The sequence below is a fragment of the Artemia sp. Qi Xiang Cuo genome, chromosome 7 (genome assembly GCF_049724085.1).
Source record: "Artemia sp. Qi Xiang Cuo chromosome 7, ASM4972408v1, whole genome shotgun sequence".
In the NCBI taxonomy this organism is placed as follows: domain Eukaryota; kingdom Metazoa; phylum Arthropoda; class Branchiopoda; order Anostraca; family Artemiidae; genus Artemia; species Artemia sp. Qi Xiang Cuo.
Window position 1 is genome coordinate 62,589,999 of NC_142800.1, and position 18,946 is coordinate 62,608,944.

The window sequence follows — 18,946 nt, forward strand, 5'->3', positions numbered from 1 at the left end:
ACTCCTTACTTTCAGTTTAAAAAAAAAACACTTTTTTTATTTAATACTGAGTAAGGTCTCCCCTTAGAAACATAAAAATGGAATAATCATCGAGTTTTAGACAGGATGTGAAGCCTTTCCCTATGAACAAAAATCTGGTAGATCCTAGATTGGTGTATACCTGGATAAAGGTGAACTTACTTTTACAATCTAGCTGCTCCAATGCCCGGGCTCTGGTTCCTGCCATTTCAAAGCCAGAATCGTCGACGCACCAACAGACTGTATCATTGCACTGGACTGGTTCAAACTTTCCTTCTGGTAAACAGCGAGGAGGGGCAAGGGTATCGACATCAAGACCCAATGCTCGAGCTCTTTTCTGAAATTCAACTTGGATTCTCTGACAGGCTGTAAAAAACAATAATAGTCTCAAATTGTTCACACAGAAACCTAAATATTTAGACAGACATATATAGATACCAAGGGATTGGATTAAATGAATAGCAGAACTCCGATTCTTAGTTAAGGGAGGTTGTGACAAGAATCGACTTTTGAGAAACCAAGTAATATATCTGCACAAGGATAGTCCCCAAAATTTAGAAGCCATTTAATCATTGGTTTAGAAGCCATTTAGAAGCCATTTAGCCATTTAACCATTAAAATTAGAAGCCATTTATTCATTGGTCTTAACCTCAATTTCAGCTTTGATCATTCTTTTTGCTGTTCTAATGGAAATTGTTAGCAATGGAAACTAACAACGTTACTCAGAGCTAATAAAAACTGTTAGCAGGCATTGTTAGGGAATTTCCTCGGTATTAGTAAAATCCTAATGTGAATGGGCCTTTAGCCATTGAGTAGCGACGGGGAGAAGCTTTTAATTATTATTTCTGTTATACAGCTGATCTATAGTATATCTCTGGGTAGTTTATGTGCATCCTAAAAATTCTTGTCTAATTCCACAGTTTCGCAATCTTGAACCCCGGAAACTGTTTTTCAAAGCCCAAATAAATACATAAATTCAAAAAAAAAAAATCAGTAGATTTTTGCCTTTTATGCTGATTATTCAGAAACAATGATAATACTTCGACTTTTCTTGGAAAATGGTTTTACAATCTACTAATTTTTACGATAAAAGGTCCTTTCTGGTCCGTCATTTGATTCCAAGAAACGATATAATTGTTTTGTTTTTTTTGTGTTTTCTTTATTGGTGATTACAGCATAGCTTATTTACATTTTCAATCAAGTGGTTCATGGATATTTCTGATTGGTAAGGAGTAACCCTCATCAATGGTAACCGGAATTCAAAAGCGAATGATTTAAGACCACATGTGCATCAAAAGAATCTAATTGTATGTTCATTCAAAATGCTCAAAACTAAATAATAGGCCTGATTTTTCACTCATCAATGTGCTAAGATCTTGCATCTTTTGTCAAAAAACGCTTAAAAGTGAAATCTTTGAACGAAGATCTTACATCTGTGGTTGTTTTTGTTCAAATGTCTTTAATCATTCTGCTATGATCAGCAGTCTGAGAACAATTATTAGTATATCATCAATGTTATCTCATCACTGTTATATATTGAAGAACAGTGTCGGTCTTCACATTTTTTGCTATCATCAGTGAGCTGTAAGACCTTAGAACAAAGATGAGTTGAAAAAACGATAATCTTTGCAGAAAGATGTAAGATCTTAGATGTAAGATTTTGGTGCTAAAAAACGGGCCTAATCTGAAGTAACTTATCGAGCCCCCACCCAGGAATACTAGTATCGATCTAATGGCCATAGGATATTAGGAGCAATGGCATATCTAAGAGAGGAGACAGGGGGAATGCAAATCAGCTTTTGAGGCGGATGTCAAGGGGTTTTTTGTTGGGTAGGTTCTAAAGCCTTAAAATATTTTCAGGCATAAATTTTTTCAATTTTCCGCGATAAGTATTTTAGATGGTACTGTGCTAAAATCCAGAACACATGCGAGAAGTGGAGTTTGGTTAATGCTAATGAAATAAAACAAAAAAGGATGAAAATATCAAGGCCGTATCCAGGGGGGGGGGTTACCCGGTTTGAACCCCCCCCCCCGAAATTTTTGACCGACTCGAAAATAAGTCGAAAATTAGTAAAACCTAGGTAAAAATCAGTAAAATTAGTCGCAAACTGAGTCAAACATTAGTAACCCCCCCCCCCCAAAAAAAAAAGTCAAAAATTAGTAAAACCCCCCCTGAACAAAAATCCTGGATACGGCCCTGGAAAATATAAAAGTTTATGAACAAATTTGGGCTATATATCTGCACATTATGGGGGGGGGATAAAGCTTAGCATATATTAAATATGGAACCCAACCTAGCTACCTCTCCCCCTTAAACCCCAAAAAACTAAAGTTTAAATATAGTTTCCGCAGCATAAACGTTTGTTTATGCTGCGTCAGACATCCAATTACCGGGTAATGGCTACGCATGTGTCCTGGATTTTAGCACAGTACCTTTTAGGTACTTCTTAAGAGGTAGGGTAGAATCCCCCCTTACTTACCCTGTTTTATAATAATACATATAGGCTAAGCGTTAAGAATGAACGCTAATGGAAAAAAGAAATGATAGCTGAAGAACGCTTTCATACTAAGATCTTTTGGAAGACCCCTCCCCCTTCCATGTAGATCTGCGAAGCTTTCTCCGGACCCCTCCCTCCTTCTGTAGTTTATTTTTAAATGTGTACTATTTTCAGAGGGTAATTGTAGTGCATCAATCATCGTAAAAGAAGACACAGAAAATCCCATTCAAGACAAAATGCTAATTGCTAGTACCCTTTCGAACTAGCAAAAAATACACCTCAGTAAACTGCTGTTTTGCGCCAGTTTGTGCAGCAGATAAAAAAAATTTGGCACGAACACTCATATGAACAAACTATGAAATTTGATGTAATTTATCGAAATCCCTTGGGTCTCCAAATCTAGCAGTCTCCAAAGGTACATTCCTAAGCGGCAGTGCGCTTTGTTAAAAGAAACTAAGACTACATTGAATATTAGCCGGTCTGTAGCAGGGGCGGATCTAGAACAAAATCTTGGGGGAGGCCCAGTGTGACAGGGGCGCCAATGAGAAAAATCTCAGAGGGGGCGATAATGTGACAAAGGTGCCAATAATTGACAAAACTGACAAATTTATTCTAAAAAAAGAGTAAAACAAGAAAGAAAAAAGGAGAGGGCGCCAGAAACATATTGGGGGGGGGGGCAGGATCCCCCTGCATCCACTCTTTATCTGTAGTCCTCCTCCGCTCTTTAAGCAAGCTTTCAAATCTTTACCACAATTTTTCGAGAATGTATTTACTCAGAATCAGTTTACGCAGTAAATCATTCAGTTCATGAACACAAAGCTGAACTAAAGCAACATAAACTAAAGCAACCTCGTCCATTTTCTGTACAGCATTACAGAATTGTGTACCGATTCTAAGTTGGGGTAAGCTGATTATTCTGTAAGGGACAAAGATGCCTTATACTTCAATGGGTAGGCAAGACACTACGGGCAAATGGGCCTTCCTCACATCAGTAACTGATGTCTCTGGGCTCTTCCTAGCTGTAGCTTACCTAGGTGACGACTATATGGAGGTACAGGGGTGGGAGGAAGATCTACCGGTCTAAAGAAAATATCAAACACATCCTGTTTGATATGACGTCTACAACTGTCTTCTACAAGTACATCGAATCAATTTCTTGTGATTTTAGTTTTCTCGCTTTAAATCTCCAGCTCGCAAAGCGACAGGACGAACATATATGCACACAGCTAGAGCAGATATACTGAAAAAAGAAACGCCAAGGAAAAAATACTTAAAAATACGTCTGTCTGGTGCTGCTTATCTACCATAAACAATTTCCCTAATAAGTTATTTCCATCCAAGCTATATGCAGAGCCGTTCAAGCAGAGATTGGGCAAATACATAAAAACTAGTGATTACCTTGGGTAAAGGAACGGCGGTGAAATGAATCCTCGTAACATACCTATTGCCGTGAAATATAGTAAAGTAAAGAGAATAAAGGAGGAGTGTCAATTCAAAGGAACTTACTAGACAGATCTGGAAGAACGCAAGCTTTTTTGCAGCCAGTTGAACAGCATTTAGCTGCGCCTTCGCAGTCAACATCAGTGGCACATTCGTCTAACAAATTGTCGACACATTGACTAATTTCGATCAATCCTTTGCTGGGGCATCGACCCAACTTCTCTTCGACATTAGCTGGAATAAAAACAAGTCTGTGAGAGCTGATATCGTCATTTGGTTTCGTTTCTTTTTTTGGTACTTACGCATTAGCTGGTACCCACGCGAGAAGTCAAGTTTGGTTAATGCTAATGAAATGAAACAAAATATGATGAAAATATAACAGTTTACGAACAAAGGTGGACTATATATTTGCACATTAGGGGGGTGGGGGTAAAGCATAGCATATTTTAAATACGTAGCCTAACCTAACCTAGGCACCTTTTTTCCCCTAAATCCCAAAAACCTACAGTTTAAATATTGTAAACGCAATGACAAACCACGGTTTCTAATCCAATTCTCTATTGATAGATACCCGTTTGACTAGTTTCCTTTAGCAAAATATATCGCGTGGGTACCAGCTAATGCATAAATACCCTTTTTTTACCCCCACGGCCAAGCCCTAAAAAACTTTCAGTACACATACTAGCGAACTTAGAAAAAAAATTATAAGAGTAATTGAGTTTTGGCAATTTTTGAAAATGTTTATTCTTCAATGGTGACGCCAAAGTGACGCCAGCGGCGAATTCTTAACCTACTGTTCAGATGGTACGAATTTATCTTTTGTGGTACAACTCTGGTCGGAAAAATGGTGGAATTTATCTCAAAGCGTTGGCAACGCTGGTTCTGTATGAGAATTCAGGTAATTCTTCCCAACATTTTTGAAATGAAAACAAACTTAGTTTTTAATACCACTTATCGTCCCTACACAAGAAATGATCTTTTTTTGAAATTTACATTCATTTCTGAGTAATGAGTGGCCTTTTATTTAGGGACAGGTAAAATAAGTCCCTAACCCTAAAAGCAAATTTTTGTTGATCTGGAAAGATTTTTCGTGAGCACGTCGATATACAAACCTGTCCGCTCAGTTAACCTTTTGTGTCGAAGCAACTCGAAACTTGGATCTACTTTCTTAAGTCTGACTAAATTTAATTTTTAAAACAAAAATTTAAATATCTATTTCTTCTTTTTAATTTTTTTTTTCACAACGAAACGACACTATGTTTTGATTTTTTTTTTTTCCACTCTAAACTTACTTTTTGTTTCAATTCTTGTCCGGCTTCTTAGTTCAGCTCCTTAATAAGGGTTGAGGTGTCTTATCTTCCCTAGATTGGAGGTGATTAGAAATTATATAAGAAAATAAGTTTTCAACTGAAACTAAGGGCCAGCACTAAAAATTAAAACAAACAGAAATTATTCTGTATAAATAAAAATGGTCATAGCAGTTTTGTTTCTAAATTAAATTCTAATTAAAAACGAGCATAGATTAATTTAAAAAGAACAAGTTTTTTTTCGGGGGAAGTAAAGAGCAAAGTTGAAACTTAAAACGAACAAAAGCCTATCTAACACATATCAATAAAACTAATGCAAATAAATCAACTGGTGATATTTCCCTACGTTTGTAGGATTACAGAAAACTAGCACTTTACTGAAAACACAAAAGCCAAGTTAAAAACAAGAATATTGATTTAGGAATTAAAATTAAATATGTAGCCTCAATACAATAAAGATCAAATTTATAATGTTTTTCATAGTCTAACGGGAGCTATGATATCAATAACTTTTAGTTTACAATTAAAATTATTTTAAAAACTTAGCCAGAAAAATAATAAGTTTAAAGTCATTAAACAGTATGTAAAATAATGGATTGATTTATCAGGTAACATCTTGGTCTCACCTAGTATTGCTCGAAATGAAGAACATATCAACCGTAGTAGGAGCTCTGGGAATCCTGTTATTCCCACTACAAACTGGAGGATTTTAAGTTGTGATACAAATTCTAAAGTAAGTTTGTAGCTCTAATACTAAAGAAATTCCTTCACTTCGAACTTGTCCCTATTTGGAATTCTTATTGTTTTCGTAATGTCCTTTTCAGATCAAAACGAGAGTCAATCACTGAACTGAGCTCATTGCGCAGAACTGATGCCAAATTCAACAAAAAAAAAATAAATGAAACAACAATCTAAAAATGCTTTACATTTGTACTGTTAGAAGTGTCCTTAAAAGGTTTACTTTTACCGTACCAAAACTCCTATATTGTTTTGTATTTCAGTAAAGCGCTAGTTTTCTGTAATCCTACCAACATAGGGAAATATCACCAGTTGATTTATTTGCATTAGTTTTATTGATATATGTTAGATAGGATGGGAAGTAATAATTTTGGTTCGTTTTAAGTTTCAACTTCACTCTTTACTTCCCTCGGAAAAACTTTTTCCATACCATCGTCACCGATTTACGGCTTTATAATTCATGCAGCCAAGGACAAATCGTGCGTGTAAAAAATAAGAAACCGAATTTTCTTTGAAGAAAACGGGGTAATTGTCAATTATATCGACCACACCCAAGAAGTGAAGTCAGGTTAATCATAATGAAATATACCAAAATATGATGAAACTATAACACCTTAGAAACAAAATTAGGGAAACTACAACATAAAATTATGGAAGGCAGGCCATCCAGAATGTATTATATTAAATACCTAACCTAACCAACTTTATATATTAAATATAAAATTAAAATATACTTGTTAGTAGTTTATCTCACTGAGACTAAGTTAATTATCTCCGAATGCAGACAGAGAAAGCGGTTTTACTCAGATCAAATCAGATCAAACTTCTTGAGTGGGGTCGATGTAATTGATAAGTACCGAAAAATGAATTTTCTTTTAATTATTTCCCACAGACTGGATATTTAATCGGAAAATTTTGCAATTACCGATGAAAGTGCTCTGCAGGGGCGTCGTTTCGGGGGGGGGGGGGCAGTTGCCCCCTCACCCCCCAAAAATTGGAAAGAACTATTATATAGCCCATGCCCCTTGACTATCCAGATATGGACCCCTCTCGCCCTTCCCGAATAAAAACGCTGGAGCTACTCCACTGATGCTGTGTATGGTTAATACCCTCTTCTGAAACTGGAGCTTTGTAAAGGAAAGTACTTAGATAGCCTACCTTATGACTTTAAAATTATATTGAACTGTTCCAGGTCATGCAAAAGATTGCGCCCTTCCCTGCTTCAAAGTCAACACATAGCAAAATGCCTCCCACACATCATATTTGTGTTTGGCCTCATCTTATGGAAGAGGTGGTCATAGGAACTTGAGGAGCTCACTTGATTGGAAATTGAAGGTTGCAGCCCGCTTCTACTGGTCCAAATATATTGGAAGGCAAACCGCGCCCCTTCTTCCCAGACCCCCTCTCTAAGGATATCAGATCAAAAGCGATTTTTATCAAAGTATTCGAAAAGTTCAATAAATATGCATCCATGGTTGATATAGCCCGCACAGTTTCAGGGGCAAGCGCCCTAAATTAGTCAAATTGCTCAGTGTTTATACATAAGTTTTATAGTGGAAAAAGCAGCCATGTCTGGTCTTGATGCTTCGTTAGCTTGCAACTTTCAGGTATCGTTGCCTAGACTCAGGGGACCACACATTTTGCTGGAGAAAGGAGGCTGCAGCCTGTAGAAGACCCTTTACCTCTTTAGAATGACAATCCTTTCAAGTATTTCATATTTAGCTTAAAAGACAGAACTATAGGCTATGCAAAAATGTGTTTTAATTACAGGGCTCAATAATAACTGTTTTAGAATAACATTTTGACTGCCAAAGTTGATGATCAGAGAATACTTTGTGGTTAATGTTAAACAAACCCGAGCTGATCACTGCTGGAAATCTGAACCTGACATAGAAACCCAAATATTCAATAATCCTATGGCGGAACGCCGAAGTGGGTAATTATAAAAACGGAATACAAAACGTCATATCCTGTAAATGATCACATTTATGGAATACCATAAAATCCGGGAATTCATTCAGACATGCAAGTAGCGTTGTAGTTGACCTAAATATGGGTTGGTTCGTGACGCAACCACCAGATTTCATTTTCTTTTTACACCTGCAAAAACCGGTTAATTTTCATCAACGGAAAAACTTTCAGCTTGTCTTGGAATTCACTTTCAGTTACTAGCTGCTTTAACTTAAATTACTTCCAAATTTATTACCTAATAACAATAAAACAAATAAAACATGTTTTTGGTAAAACATGACCAATCTCAACTTAAAGCTTGTAATAAAGATGTAAAAAGGGCTATATCACAATTAGCGATATAGCCCGATGGTTTAGACCCCTCTTCCTCCTTGTACAAGCTTGTGTTTATAAAAAAAGTAAAAACATTCGGTACTTGAGTAGAATACGGTAAGTACAAAAGAATTGTATTGCGAGAACAGATAGGCATTTTACCGGGTAATGCCTAGATGCTGTATAAACAAAGGGTTCCTCACTCCGGGAACTATATTTAAACTTTAGTTTTTTGGGGTTTAGGGGGAATAAAAGGTACCTAGGTTGGGTTAGGTATGTTAGGTTATATATTTAATATATGGTGTGCTTTTCCGAACCACCTACCCTCCCCTTAATGTGCAAATATATAGCCCAATTTTGTTCATAAACTATTATATTTTCATCCTATTTTGTTTTATTTCATTAGCATTAATGGAACTGTACTTATCTTGCACTTACCGGATTCTACACAAGTACCAAACATTCTTATTCAAGAAGCTAGGAATACAATTGATTGGAGCCAATTGTATTTATATTTTCAATATTGCCCTCTGTTGGTAAAAAGGAAATTTCGGTACCCCAAATCTCTATTTACCCTTTATGCCCTTTAGTTTTTTTTTCCTAGTGCCCTTTATAACAGTCGAAAGCAATCTGAGGGCAACTAACCCCCCTCCCACGCCCACCACTTCCCCAAACACATCCATTCAAAATTTTGAGATAGCCATTTTATTCAACGTAGTTGAAAGGTCTGGTACTTATGTCTTTGAGCATGACAACTCCCCTACAGCCCTCAGGGCAAGGGTTGTAAGTTATGTCCTGGGGGCATATAAGGATCATATAGAAAAGGTGATCGTATAAACTTTAGAGGGGGCTCATTGGATTGCTAATCAGAAGTTTTAGTACCCTTTTTGAGATTCGGAGTGATGGGAGGGTGGATACCCCTCCCCACACACACACACCTCGTATTTCCCGAAATACATCTGATAGAAATTTTGAGATGGCCCTTTGTTGTCGTAGGAGCTTCCAAACGGTCTCATTTGATTGGAAATTGAAAGTGCTAGTGCCCTTTTTAATAGTCTAAAGTGATTAAAGGACAACTAACCCCCCTCCCAAGTCCACCACTTGCCCAAACACATCCAATAAAAATTTTGAGATAGCCAAACGTAGTTAGAGATTGCTTAACGTAGTTGAAAGGTCTGAAAATTATGTATTTGATGATGACAACCCCCCTACAGCTCTCAGGACAAGGGTTGTAAGTTATGCCTTGGGGCATATAAGGTTTATATAGAAAGGGTGATCGTATAAACTTCGGAGGGGACTCATTGGATTCCTAATCATAAATTTTAGTGCCTTTTTTGAGATTCAGAGTGATGGGAGGGTGGTTAACCCCCCCCCCCCCTTCACACCTCGTATTTTCCGGAAATGCATCTTATAGAAATTTTGAGATGGCCATTTGTTGTCGTAGAAACATCGAAAAGGGCTCTTTCGATTGGTAACTTAAAGGGCTAATACCCTTTTAACTAGTTGAAAGTGATTGGAGGGTAACTAACATCCTTCCCACGCCCACCATTTTCCTGAACACATCCAATCAAAATTTAGAGATAGCTATTTTGTTCAAGGTAGTTGAAAGGTCCAAAAATCACGTCTTTGAGGATGACAACCCCCCCACAGTCCTCAGGGCAAGGATTATAAGTTATGGCCCGAGGTCATATAAGATTTTTATGGAAAGGGTGGTCGTATAAACTTCAGAGGGGGCTCATTTGATCGGAAATCCGATGTTCTAGTTCCCTTTCTAAGAGTCATACTGATTGGGGACAACCGTCCCCCCTCTACGTTTTATTTTCCACAAATGCATCTAATAAAAATTTTGAGGGGACTATTTGTTTAAAATTAGTCCAAATATCATATAATTAGCCCTTTGGGGTTGGCAGAGTCCCTCTGAATCTGGGGGTATGGCTTATAAGTTGCCCCAGTGGCATATAAAGTTTTTTATGGAAGGGGTGATCGTGAGAGCTTTAGAAGAGGCTGATTTGATATGAAATATATAGTTCTAGTTTCCTTTTAAAAGTCAAACATAATGGAGAGCAACTAGCCCACCTCACTGACATCTTCTTTTCCCAAAACACTTTTAATTGAAATTGTGAGATAGCCATTTTGTTACCAATAGTCCAAAAATAATATAACAATGTCTTTAGGGTGGACACAATCCTTCAGACCTCATGGGAAAGGGTTGTAAGTTAGGCCCAGGGCACATAAGGTTTATATGGAACGGGTAGTTGTATAAGCTTTGGACCGAATGGAGGTCATTTGATTGGAAGTCGGAAGTTTTAGTGCCCTTTTTAAGAGTCAATAGTGAATGGAGGAACGTCAGCCCCCCCCCCAAGTCGATCATTCCCCAAAACATATCCGATCGAAATTTTAAGAGAGCTATTTTGTTCAGCATTCTTGAAAGCTCCAGTATTGGTGAGGTCAACCTCCCCACAGTCCACAGGAAAAGGGCTGTAAAATTAGGCAATTCGTTCATTGGTTACACATAGTATTATTGAGAAAGGTATGCATGTTTGAACTTTACATTCCAAGAAGACGAAGGGTATTCAGGTTAGCCTTTCAGAGACTTTTGGGGTGAGTATTGAACTAAATCAATACACGTTATGTATATCCGAATTGTAAAATAAATATAACACGGAAACGACCGTACATATAAATTTGGGAAACCGAGGAAATAACAAGACAGGTGATCAAAAAGGCTATTCTTGCCAGCCGTCGTTACTAGCTTAAATACCACCATTAAAGCTAACGTATTACTTCATTTACAGTATAAAGGGGAAATTTGAAATAAATCAAAAGACGCTTTGTGCATGCACATTGTCAAAATAGCGTTTCTCAAGTATTGATTCGGGTATTCAGTTGAAACTTTCAGAGTATGCTTAAAGGGGAAGATCTTTTCACCAAAAGGCAATATGTGCACTTCACTGCTAATAATAATGCTACTGCTACATTTACTACTACTGCTACTTCTATTGCAACTACTTGTAGGGCTAAGAGCATTGAGATGAAAATTTCAAGAAGTATATAGACCTACAGGTTATCAAAAGGACATATCAGCAACGTCATAGCAATGGCTAATTGCAAGAAGTTTAAACATTTAGGAATTGATGAAAGGTATAATCAACTGACCAAAATCCAATAGGTGAATTTTATTGATGCTAGTAGTAGCATCACTATCCTATACTATTACTATCGACATTATTATTGCTATCGTGGCTATTATTTCATCCATACATAAGGGTGTAAAGATGAAATTTTCGAGAAATTTTGAGGGGGAAAGATGAATTGAATCAGAACACGCCCTCTGTATGCAGGTTGTCAAAATGGTGTAACAGCAATATCTTAGGAACAGTTTGTTGCTTGCAACAGGGCTTGTTGTGAGGGATATTGAACTAGCCAAAAGAAAATATTTGCATCCTAATGCTACTGCTTCTACTCATGCCTCCTGAGACCTGGTGTCCACGTCTGTGGACATCCCCGTAAAATATTTTTTGTGCAGAGGCCTTGCCATCTAGCAAAGGTTTCGTCGTTTCAACGTGCTTTTTGGACCTGAAATGCCATCTGTGATTTTTTTCTAAAAGTTTCTGCGACTTTTAGTGGTGTTTTTACAAACTAGAAAAGGCTAAAAAAAATGAGATGAAAACAAGCAAAGGTAAAAAAGCAATTAGTTTTATAAGTGCCATCTTTTGGAACTTGGAAAACCTCCATGTCCTAGGGTTGATTTTTCGTAGTTCAGATCTCGATTCTAATGGGGATAGCAGAGGCAAGTCATTGTTTTATTTGCTAAATTGGCAACAACCTATTAGTTTTAAGAGCCTGTTCCTTCATTGCAGTTACCCTTGATGACGCCCTCGGAATGCTCGATGAGAGTGATCTGGACCTCTCTGATTTAGATGATGATGAGGAATGGATCGAAAACCACTCTTTGTCGTCTTCCAGCTGCTGCAGCCATTCCGTCATCGAGCAGTTATTCTGTTCTTCCAGATGTTGAAAGTGAAGAATCTAATGATGACGTACCCTTACCAACCCGTGCCAAACGCAAGAAGGCTGACAAAGTAGCAGCAACCTTGTCCTGGAGGAAGTCTCGACGGTTCGATCATCATTGTGACCCGGACGTGGGCCCCGCTCACTTCCAGGACCACGACGATTGGAGTCCAGGACAATTATTTCTGCAATATTACCCGGAGATCTTCTTCGAACGTACAGCTTTCTGCATGAACTACAACTATCAGTTGACCCACAACAAAAGCTTGAATGCAACAAAAGCTTGAATGCAACAAAAGCTCGACTCTCAAGCAATATGTCCCCAAAAAGCCCAATCCGGTTGGATTAAAGAATTTTGTACTCGCCAACTCCTCGGGGCTGATACTTCACTTCCAAACCTACCAGGGAGCCACCACCTTGGTAGAAGAGCTGAGAGCACATGGCTTGTCAGCTGGGATCGTACTGCGCTTGTCTGAGACCCTACTAGAAGGTACACACCTCTATTTTGACCGATTCTTCTCGTCTGTTAAGCTCCTCGACATGCTTGCTGAAAGAAAAATAAATGAGACCGGTACTATCACGAAGAACCGTTTGGGCGCCAACGGCCGAACGCTTTTTAACGAAACAGAAATGAAAAGAAAGGGTAGAGGAACCTCTGTCATGTCTGTGCGCTCAAATAGAAAAGTAGCTGTGACCCAGTGGTATGATAACAAAGTGGTTCTCCTGTCTTCAAACTATAAAGGCATAGAAGAGGAGACAGAGGTCAAACGGTATGACAAGCATTAGGGGTCTTACGTGCAGGTCAAATGTCCACAAGTAGTCTCCGACTACAACACCTACATGGGTGGGGTCGACCTTGTGGACCGCAAGGTTAGCTATTACCTGTTTGAGACGCGTACTAAGAAATGGACTGTGCGTTTGTTTCATCATTTTGTGAATGCTGCACTAGCCAATACATTTCATGAGCTGAAGGGCTATGGCCCAGAAGTTTCTGGTGACCTCAAACAGCTCATTGACATTCGTTTCAACGTGGCCGAGTGAGCTCAATTCTGGAAGCTCGGAGTCACGAGGTCAAGAAAATAGCGACGAAGAACTCTTGTATGAAACTCAGCACCGTGTTTTGAACGTGAAAAAAGGGCCAATCCCTCTACCACATGCCAGAGCTGCACCGCATCTACAAGAATTTTGTGACTCGGCGAACGCACCCGATTGCAGAAGGCCTGGATGCTGCAAAAGGTCACTTAAATTAAATTATAAAATGATGTTTGCGTCAGGATTAAAAATTGTTGAAAAAGTTTCTCCAATATACAAATAGCAACCCATACTATGGATTGTTATAGGAAAAAACTGAGAAAATATAAAATATTGGTTTTTCCATGAAAAAGACAGTGTCAATAAAAACAAAGAGAAATTAATTTTAAAGAACTTTTTCCACAAAATATGTTTTTCAAAGAAAATTAAAGAGCTTCATTAAACCAAGAATGAGAAAAAATAAAGTCAAATAATCTTCCAAGCGTAAACCAACGACAAATCACTATCAATAAATAAATGAAATTGAAAACGAACAGAAATTACAATAAATAGCCAAGTCAAACCCAAAACGAGCAAAAATTAGCATAAGCAAGGCTGATAACCCCCATGCCTTCTCCAGACCAGAACAAAATTTGCGCTTTAGTGAAAACAAAATGCGTTTAAAATGCTTTCACTTTTCTTACTTTCATAAATAAAAAACTATCAAAACCTTTCAAGGAATAAATATCAGTATATGTCAATTAAACTGAAAATCCACTATTATTTGTTTTTTGTTGTCGTTTTTTTTTTTTACTAAAGCACAAATGGGGTTATAGAAAAAATTGGGGTTATCAGTCCTGCTCATGTTAATTTTTGCTCGTTTTGAGTTTGACTTGTCTATGCATTTTTTTTTACTTTGATATCGTAACATATTATTTTAGTGAATTTGGTCAGTTTTAAAATGGCACCGCTCAGGGAGAGAAAAATTTGGCCCAAACATTAATAGCTTATCTTTCATTTTATTTTTGTTAATAATTTAATTCCAAAATTTAAAGAGATATGTAAATAAAACGCCAAAATACCTTCAGTGACAGTGAGCATTTAAAACTACATCAGATCCTTTGGTATTTTACAAAATGGAAAGTATATGAACTAATGAAACTGTCAGAAACACTTTATAGCAATTTTGTTGCTAGACTTGCTTTCAAATTTGTCCGTTAAACGCCAAATGGAAACTTGGCTTTTAACAATCTTAATTTGATACAAACAAAACAAAGATACAAGGACCCAGTTTATCCATGATCACTGCTAAGCTAACTTGGGGATTGAGGCCACATATTTTAAGGAACCTTTATAAGTGGGTCATTGAAACTACATTACTCTATGCAGCACCAGTATCAATTTCAACTATAAGAAAAAAATACATCATAGCCTAAACTCACTGCCGTCTATACAAAGAATTTGTGCAATCTTGATATCAAAATCCTCTCGCTCGGGGAAAAATGATACTGCAATAGCGATTTCTCGATGTTCTCCCCTTCATCTGCGGGCTCATTAGAAGGGAACATTATAAGAAAAACGACCAGTATTTTAAAAAACGGTCGTCCGGAGTTTTGGCCTAAATTACATTAAATTGCGCCGGCCTTTGAAAATCAGACGAGTATAGACAACATATATAATCCGAGAGAAACTTGTAACGTATCCGAGAGCGCATAGCGTCTAGCTAATTTAGTTTTTCAAGGAACTTTTGACAAAGTATCTAAATGGGACATAGCTCAAATATTTTAAACCGATGTTAAACCATAGCCGCAAAAATTTTCCACCTCCCACCTCTCGCGACCTAATTGCTGCTTCAAACCGTTATTCATCTTATCATTTATTATTTGAAAAAAACTACGTTTTCTAAAGAGTTAAAGAGGCTGAGTCACAAGTTCGAACCTTAAAACGTACAGGGATTAGGAGGTACAGCTGGAGGGCTGCCACCCCCCAAACCCCCCCCCCCTTTTGCAGCCTTTAAATAAAAAAAAACAAGTTTTTTAAACTGAAAGTAAGGAGCGACATTAAAATTTAAAACGAACAGAAATTATTCCGTATATGAAAGGGGCTCTGCCCTCCTCAACACCTCGCTCTTTACGCTAAAGTTTGACTTCTCACAACTCTTTTTTTTAAACAATAAAAACTTTAGCGTAAAGAGCAAGGCGTTGAGGAGGGAACAGCCCCTTTCATATACGGAATAATTTCTGTGGTCGGAGGGTCGAAACTTCCGGCCCACTTTTACTCATGAAGATAAAGTCGGAGGGGGGTGAAATTTTGCACGTTTCTTAGTTGGAACTTGGGCTACAAAATGCGATCGCCGCCTTCTCTCTGCGACCGCTAGGACCGGAAATCGCTTAACATTGTGGTGGGTCGCCTCTTTAAAGAGGCATAAGTGTGCCTCCTTGATCCCAAGTTATTAGTGGTCATTGTTGTCTGATCTTCAAAACCTCAGCGTTAAATTCTCCAAATTATTTATGTGCAATTGCAGAAACAGTAGAGTGCGTGTTATTTAAAGGTCCAGTGTACTTATGTCCTAGGTTCGATCTAAGTTTACTTATGAAAAAGGGCGTTTCATTGAATTTGTTTAAAGGGGTTATTTTGTCGTGGTTACATCTGAGTTACAATTATTATGATTTCCCTTTCGATTCTACTGTTGTATGGTGTAACAAAGATGTCTGTAGTTTGTTATGAATATAATTTTTCGAATTAGTCCTTTTAATGTTTAACTTATGTCCCATTTGGCTCATGGATGGTATATTTAGCTGTTTTTTTTTTGGGGGGGGGGGATATTCTTTTTATTTTTCTCATTCATTTTTTTTTACCTGGGCAGTTTATAATGGATTCGTTTTAGGGAAATACTTTTTTTTAGTTTTAATCGCACAATAAATTTATTCATTCACGGCAAGGTGTTCGTCAAAAACATAAAACAAATATTTATAGCCAAAAAGTGCTTTTGGGTACTATTCAAAAATTCAAAAGGTATCAGAAAATGTGTCACCTGCGAGATGCTTGTCACCATGGAAATGCACAGTGAAGCTGCAACGGGAAACCTACCCTGTCTAATCTGAATTGACTCCAAGCGCTGAAAGCTTAGCAACACCTCTGCCACGTTCTAGTAAATAGTGCAGATATTACGATGAAAGACAGAAATATTACTAATGTCGACATTCACCGGTCAAAGTACGAAATAAGCATATTTAACAAATATTTCGGACATACACCAAGCGACTATGTGTTTACCAAAGTATAAACACATACAACAAGTACTGACAAAACCTATCCTCTCCACACAAAAAAAGTGACCCTTTGTCCGCGTCTCTGGAGACGATTCCATACCTATGCGAACCTGGCGAATAAATCACAAGTTCCGCAGGTGATTATACTTGTTCCGTAAAAGCTGTTTTAAATTTAATTTATTGGCTCGGAGCGATTAAGTAGTACAATATTTACCCTCTAGAGGCGCTGAGGTACGCGGGGTCACTTTTGGAGAGTTTTGTCAGTACTTGGTCAGTATGTGTTTATACTTTGGTGTTTACTGACATTCATCATACCCTAATAGTGGATGTTGAGCATTTCTGAGATTTACAACCTAACCTGTCACCATCAAACCTTGCATAAAACCGATAAAGCTGATTGTTCAACAAACACAAAGTCGCTTGGTGTATGTCCGAAATATTTGTTAAATATCCTTATTTCGGACTTTCACCGGTGAATGTCGACATTCACCAGATTTCCATCTTTCACGGTAACACGGATAAACAACGACTCAAGTTTCTCCTTCATGTAACGGGTTTATCGATGGAATTAAATTCCATAAAAATCATATTCATTCAAACAGTAGCTTACATAAGATAAAAGAAGAAAAATTATCGCAGTAAAGGGTCAACAGGATTAATGCCCTCACGATATTTCGACGCACTAAAAAGTTATTTTCGCTGTTTTTTCGAAAGCATCCGGTTTATAAAGTTGAGATAAAATAAGAGCCGGAGATGGCTGACTAATACAATTAATTTGTCATTTAACCAGATGAATAAAAAGGAAGATGTTTAAATTCCATCAATGTGCATGACATGTTGAAGTTGAACTTTCGTTGATCTGAATATTGATGGTAGACCTACTTACAGCCTGAATCCAGGACATAGTTTTCGTATTTAATGAAATTATTGCACACTAAATTCAAGCCAAGTTAGTACGAAACCTACTTCAATCGAAGGAGCTGTAACTTTTTTCTAATTTGAGAAAAGCCCGTGTTCCTTAAATTTTGGAGGCTTCTGGTAGAATTCTAAAATTTGGGTAACGAAATTTGAGTTAATTTCTATTTATATTTTGTTTAATGAGGCGAGGATTCATACATGTCCATCTCTTGGAAAATGATGTAGTTAGGTACTTTTCATATGGGAGTGAAAACACAGCTGCATTTCAATTTTCATATCTTTCTTGACATTAATCTTGAGTATGGCTAGGTTGCTAAAACGTAAATAAATCGCCCCAGTTATCTAAGCATCATGCATTTAAACTGTTTTATTGAAAACTTTCAAACAGTTCGTGGTAACGAACGGTAAGTAAGGAGCAATGGCCCAATAGTAACGGAAAGTCTAAAAGAGTAAAATTTGATAACAATAGATACATCAGAAGAATGGGCGTTTTATGGTGACTCCCAATATATAAAATTCATTAAGTTTAATGCTACTCAACAAAAGCTACGATTCAGAGAAATTTACCTAATTTTCAAAAAAGGTGGGAAACTCCCCAAAAGTACAAGCAATCTTAAGGAAAAATACACCACCAGATTCAGCATGTCAAAGAACCAGATTGTAGAGATTTCAAGCTCATATCTACAAAAATGTGGAATTCTATATTTTTGGCAGAAGAAAAATCACAGATGCATGTTCATTTTTTTTTTTTCAGGGTGATCGTATCAAACCAATGGTCCTAAAATATCGGGATAGAGCTAATTCGAATGGAAATCAAATGCTATAGGGCCCTTTTTAACCGACCAAAAAGACTGAGGGAAAGCTAGCCCCATCCCATGCCCATTTTCTCCCCAAAGACATTCGATCAAATTTTTAAAAAAGCCATTTAATTCAGCATAGTTGAAAGTTTCAACTACTATGCTTTTGGTGATGACATGATCCTCCATAGTCCCTAGGAAAAGGGTTGTAAGATAAGCAATTTGCAATTGCTGTTCACATATATTAGGCTATATGTTATTGGGAAATATAAAGAAACGTTTTCAGGATAATTTTATGTGGAGGGGATTTCCGCAGGGAGAATTGTCTGTGGGTAGGAAAGTTTCCGGTGGGAATGGTAAATGCTACAAAAGGGGGGGGGGAGATTGTATTTCCTGGCATGATTTGAAAAATTTCAGAAACTTAAAAAAACAAGCTTTTCAACTAAAAGTAAAGAACAACATTAAAACTTAAAACGAATAAAATTATTCTATATATGAGGGGGCCTACCCCTTTCTCAACACTCGCTCTTTAAGCTTAAGTTCAACTTTTTCTTATTATTGTTAAGGAAAGACTACTCAAACACAAGGACCGTTGATTTTAAATGAGAAGTATTTTTATAAAAACTTAAAGACTTTAGCGTAAAGAGCAAGGG

At 37.3% G+C, this 18,946-nt stretch overlaps 1 protein-coding gene across 1 annotated transcript in view; it reads right to left on the minus strand.

Moving 5' to 3' along the window:
- The window catches only part of LOC148950546 (uncharacterized), a 156,257-nt gene that overhangs the window by 116,320 nt on the left and 20,991 nt on the right, over positions 1 to 18,946 (minus strand). Inside the window, exons 3-4 of the mRNA XM_089092471.1 lie at positions 4,023 to 4,190; positions 181 to 384 (exon numbers count right to left, since the gene is read on the minus strand). Of these exons, the coding sequence (XP_088948597.1) occupies positions 181 to 384; positions 4,023 to 4,190 (372 nt within the window). The remainder of the gene's footprint in view (positions 1 to 180; positions 385 to 4,022; positions 4,191 to 18,946) is intronic.